The sequence below is a fragment of the Impatiens glandulifera genome, unplaced genomic scaffold (genome assembly GCF_907164915.1).
Source record: "Impatiens glandulifera unplaced genomic scaffold, dImpGla2.1, whole genome shotgun sequence".
Lineage (NCBI taxonomy): Eukaryota > Viridiplantae > Streptophyta > Magnoliopsida > Ericales > Balsaminaceae > Impatiens > Impatiens glandulifera.
Window position 1 is genome coordinate 144,452 of NW_025919457.1, and position 5,958 is coordinate 150,409.

At 35.4% G+C, this 5,958-nt stretch overlaps 1 protein-coding gene across 1 annotated transcript; it reads left to right on the forward strand.

Moving 5' to 3' along the window:
- Positions 1-551: 551 nt before the first annotated feature.
- LOC124917978 (zinc finger MYM-type protein 5-like) lies at positions 552-1,154 on the forward strand. Its single transcript, XM_047458241.1, has one exon. It carries the CDS (start codon positions 552-554, stop codon positions 1,152-1,154), a length of 603 nt encoding a protein of 200 aa, XP_047314197.1.
- The last annotated feature ends 4,804 nt before the right edge of the window (positions 1,155-5,958 follow it).

Here is a 5,958-nt window from a genome sequence, read left to right on the forward strand (position 1 = left end):
GTAAACATGTCTAACGGATTCTTATTCATGTGGATTTTCTTCAGCTTCATATGTTGGTTTTCTATTACATCTCTTAACCAATGGAATCTCACATCAATATTTTTAGTTCCAGGGCCGGCCCATTGGCTGTGCAAGATGTGCACTTGCACAGGGCCACAAAAAATGTAGGGCCACCAAAAAAATTATATACATATATGTAAAAAAAAATTAAATACATATATGATATATATTAAAAAAATGAGGCTCAATCCTAGGGCCGGCTAGCTAAATCCATCCACTCCAACACCACACACTCAAGCGGCAAGCACCTAATTTGTGAATTGTGACCAACCAAAGGTTATCTCCAAAGTCCAACCCCGTCCTCTCTCCAAACTTCGACGTTCGTCCATCGTCTCATCTCCTCAATTATTGGTAATCTCTACATCTTGGATTTTAGATTTAATCATTGCAATTTTAAAAATCAATTCATTATTCTTCCATCACAATTTATTTTATTGTCATTGTCATTAGTCAACTATGTTTATTAATGTGATGAAATTTGAAATGTTAGAATGGCTCCTATAACTATAAGAAAGCATGAATCGGGTAGTTCCAAACGCAAAAGAATAAAGGAACGAGACAAATTTATTCAAAGTCAATTAGGGGATATGGATAAATTTGTTTTCAATAAAGGGAACGAAACACAATGTTCAGGGGATATAGGGGTAGATGTAGACATTAATGTTGGTGTAGAAGAAAATGTGGAGCAATCAATGGAGACTCAAACACCTTCCGAGGAAGATGTTGATATTGGTCTAAAAGAAAATATAGAGAATCAAATGGAGGAACCTTTTGAAGTAGATATTGATGTTAATGTAGAAGAAACTATGGAGCCTGGTTTGGAAGGGAATGATGATATTCCTAACATCTTTGATCCTAAAAATTGGAAAAATCTTGCTCCTAAATTGAGGGATTTATTGGTGAAAAAAGGTCCTCTAAGAGATGTGTTGACAGGAAAATGTCCGAAAAATGGATCAAATAACAGGCGTTTCACATCTGAATTCTATACTATGCACTTATCAAATGGGCAGAAGCATCATCGAGATTGTCTTGTGTATTGTAAGGATCTTGGCAGAGTATTATGCTTCTGCTGTAAAGTCTTCAAGACTAAATGACAACTTTCTTAGTTAACACATGATGGAATAAGGCATTGGGGGCACCTTTCTCACAGTTTGATGCAACATGAACGAAGTTCAGACCATATAACTTTATACTTGATTTGGGTTGAGTTACATGAACGACTAAAAACTAATCAAGTAATAGATAAAGTTTTGCAGGATCAAATTAAATTAGAGACTGAACATTGACGAAAGGTACTACAAAGATTGTTTGCAGTCGTGAAATATTTAGCTAAACAAAGATTGATGTTTCGTGGAACTAATGAGAAGATTTATGATGAAAGCAATGGAAATTTTATGGCTTTAGTTGAAATGGTTACTGAATGGGATTCGACCTTGAAGGAGCATTTACGAAGAAAACAAAATCATGAAAATTCAGTTTCATTATCTCAGTTACAAAATTCAAAACGAGTTGATACTCTTGATAGTTGCTAAAATCAAAGGTACAATCCTGAAAAGAATAAAAGAAGTCAAGTATTTTTTCAGTAATACTCGATTGTACTCCTGACATAAGTAAGAAAGAACAAATGACATTTATAATAAGGTGTGTTGATTCAAATTGGTAAAATTCTAGTAGAATTGTATTGCATGTCGTGTCTGTGTAATAGATTCAGACTTTTGGTCATTCCTTTTGAAGACAATGTAACAAGAACATTTGTTATTGAAGTAAATTCAATAAGCTTTATCATAAAATTTTCCTTAATTTTTTTTTATCTTTTTGTTGTTGTGATCTTAATTGTTGGTATGCGTAGATATTTATTTATGATATTATGTTTGTAGTTTTGGTATTTTTCTGTTTTTGGAGTACTTAGGGTCGTATTTGATATCTCGCACAAGGCCTTTAAACATATTGGGTCGGCACTGTTTAGTTCTATATTGATATGTATCATTCTTGCTCAAATCTATGGCACTCTAGCTATCATAGAAAACAATTGCATCTTCTTGTTGCAAACTAAACTCCAGGAGAAATCTAATTACCCACAATAACTCCTTACCAGCTTCAGTTGTTGCAATGTATTACGCTTCTGTTGTTGACAAAGACACACATTTCTGCAACTTGGATTGCCATGACACGGTCCCCCCTGCAAAAGTAACATATAACCCGAAGTGGATTTTTTGTGATCCAGAGATCTCCAGCCATTCCAGCATCTGTGTAACCTTCTAACACAATTTCACCATTTCTAAAACTCAAACACAAACTAGAAGTGCCTCTTAAATATCTAAGAACCCACTTCACTACTTACCAATATGGTTTTCCTAGATTAGAGAAGAATATACTTACCACACCGACTGCATGCGCTATATCTCGCCTAGTGCAAACCATTGCATACATCAGACTCCCTACAACTGAGGAGTATGACACACTTGATATTTCATTATTTTCTTTATCTGTTGATGGACACATCTTCTTGCTCAATTTCAAATGGCTAAGAAGTGGACAACTTACTTCATTTTCTCCTTGCATGTTGAATCTCTCAAGCACCCTTTCAATGTACTTCTCTTGTGACAACCAAAGTCTCTTAGCCTTTCTGTCATGAGTAATTTGCATTCCCAATATCTGACGTGCTTGACCCATGTTCTTCATGTTAAATGTATTGGACATATCCTTCTTCAACATGACTATTATCTGAGCATCATGTCCTATAATCAACATAAAGTAAAATAATTAGAAACTTTACATTAAAAATTCTTTTGAAGTAAACACACGGATCCACCTTGGTTCTCTAGTACCCATGACTCATCATAAAAGAGTCAAATTTCTTGTACCACTGTCTCGTAGATTGTTTTAAACTGTATAGACTCTTCTTAAATTTGCAAACCAAGTTCTCCTTTTTTTCACTTCAAATCCCTCTGGTTGCACCATGTAGATCTCTTCTTCTAAGTTACCATAAAGAAAAACAGTTTTTACATCAAGTTGCCAAAGCTCAAGGCATAAGTTAGCTACTAGACCTAACAATGTACGAATGGAAGTCATCTTTACTAGTGGTGAGAAAATCTCCTCATAGTCGATGTCATGTTTATGTCCAAAACCCTTTACAACCAGTCAAACTTTGTACTTTATAATTTCTCCATTTTCATCTCTCTTTAGCTTGAACATCCATTTATTTTTCAATGCCTTACGACCCTTAAGAAGCTCAACTAGCTCATATGTGCCCATTTCTTGCAATGACTTCATCTCATCTTTCATTGCATTCTTCCACTTAGCTTTGTCTTTATTACTTGTGCCTTCTGAAAACTTTTTGGCTCTCCTTCTTCTGTCAATAGGATATACTCTGAAGAAGGGTACCTTTTAGAAGGTTGATGCTCTATTTCAGACCTTCTTAATGGGGACTCTTATGGTTCCTCTTGATGATGTTGCTCCCCTGCTCAGGAGCATCATAAACAATCTTATCATCATTACTATCATCCATGTTAGAGGTTTCCTTAGTGACTTCTTCATTATGTTCATTTTCATTTGTTACTGTTGATTGTACATGTGAAGGAATTGGTATGAGTTCTATGGACTCATCAACTTTCTCTAACTTCTCATTGATTTCTGGATTTATCCCATTCTAACCTTCGAAGAACACACAACATCTCTACATCTAACAATTCTCTTCTTTTCTGGGTCCCATAATCTGTACCTAAATTCCTTATTTATATATCCAAAGAAAATACATGGAATTTCTTTATCATCCAACTTGAATATTTGTTCCTTTAAAATATGCACATACGCTTTGCATCCAAACACCCTTAGATGCGAGTATGAAATATTCTTCTTAGACCATACTCTTTCTTGTATTTCAAACTTCAAAAGAACAGAGGGTGACATATTTATGAGATAGCAAGCTGTGCGAACTGCTTCTGCCCAAAACTGTTTTGGCAACTTTGTCATCTTCAACATGCATCTCACCTTTTCTACAATGGTGCGATTCATTCTCTCGGCCACACCATTGTGTTGTGGAGTTCCAAACACTATTTTCTCATGTCGAATTCTATATTTTACACAATATGTTTTAAACTCCTTGGAGGTATACTCTCCCCCGTTATCAGAGCGAAGACATTTTAGCTTATTGTCTGTCTCTCTTTCTACCATGATATGAAACTCTTGAAATTAATTAAATACATGGTCTTTCGTTATCATAAAATAAACATACACCTTTCTAGATGCATCATCAATAAATGTTAAAAAGCATCGATAGACACCCAATAACTCCTCCTTAAAAGGACCACACACATTATAATAAACCAAGTTCAGCACATTATGTTTCCTTTATGATGTTTGACTAAAAGAAACTTTGTGTTGCTTATCAAATGGGCAGTAGTCGCATAGATCCAGAACCTCGTCTTTAGTTGAGGGGATGTGAAGCTTCCTCACCAGAATTCGTAGTCCTTTCTCACTCATGTGGCCGAGACGTTGATGTCACAGATTTAAAGGGTTTTCAGCTTGTATTGCATTCAACTCATTCTTGAGTATCTTCACATGTGTTCGGTATAAAGAGTGCCACGACTTTCCTTTTGCTACAATCATTGATCCCTTACTGAACTTTTATTCTCCACTACCAAGGTAATGCTTGAATCCATCTTTGTCCAATGCATCACCTGATATCAAGTTTAGACGCAAATCAGGAATATGTTGCACATCTTTCAGTGTTAACCGATGTCCCAACTCTATTTGCAAACAAATATCACCAATACCCATAATGTTCAAGTGACTAGTATTACCCATCTTCAATGTACCAAGATCTCCATCCTTGTAAGTCGTGAAGAAATCTCTATTTAGTGTAGCATGATTGCAAGAACCTGTATCAACTATCCACTCAACTCCTTGGTGACTTTCTACATGTAGATATTGTTCTTTTTCACAAGAAAGAATCACTACATCATCTACATTTAATGTGGCTGTGGTATTTCTATTCTCATCATCTTTATTCTGATTTATATCTTCATTCTGTAGTCTTTTCTAGGCTCTACAATTTTTCTTCATGTGACCTTCTTTACCACAGTGATAACATTGTCTTCCCTCGGATTTTGATCTGCCTCTCGACTTACTATGGCCTCTTGATTGTTGTTGATATTCATCTTTTTCCCTATTCCTGTGACAAGGGTCTGTGCACTATTTGTATTAGTTGACTTCCTTCTTGTCTCCTCATTGAACAGGTTTCTAGTAACTATACCCATAGTAAGAGCACCATTCAGAGCTGTATTACTCACTGTCACAACCAATGTCTCCCAACTGTCGGGCAATGATCCCAATAGCAATAAGGCTTGCAACTCAACTTATAAGGTCATTTCCATCACTAACAATTGATTAATCAAGCTCTGGAACTCATTTAAATACTCAACAACACATGCACATTCTCTAAATTTCAGATTTACTAACTTTCGAATCAGAAACGCTTTGTTACCTACTATTTTTTGCTCATACAATGACTCCAACTTCTTCCACAACTCATGTGCACTCTTCTCACTTTCTACATGGTGGTACATGCTATCATCAAGCCACTATCTGATTGTGTCTGTTGCTTTTTGGTTCAATTTTGTCCAATCACCGTCAAACATATCTTTTGGCTTCGCACTATCTCATTCAACTAGCTCATACAAGTCTTTACAATAAAAGATATCCTCCATTTTGGATTTCCAAATCTGTTAGTTATTATTTGTCAATCTAATCATTGTGCTATTGTCTTCCATCTCAACCTACAAAAGTACTCTTCAAAAATAAACCTAAAAGCTTTGATATCACTTGTTGGGAATTTTGAAACGAAGAATATTTTTATACTGTAATCAATCGATGTGAGATGGGTAAATGCACATGTTA

Excerpts from the sequence above, each read along its gene's own strand:
- LOC124917978 (XM_047458241.1), top strand. The coding sequence starts at position 552 with ATGGCTCCTATAACTATAAGAAAGCATGAATCGGGTAGTTCCAAACGC.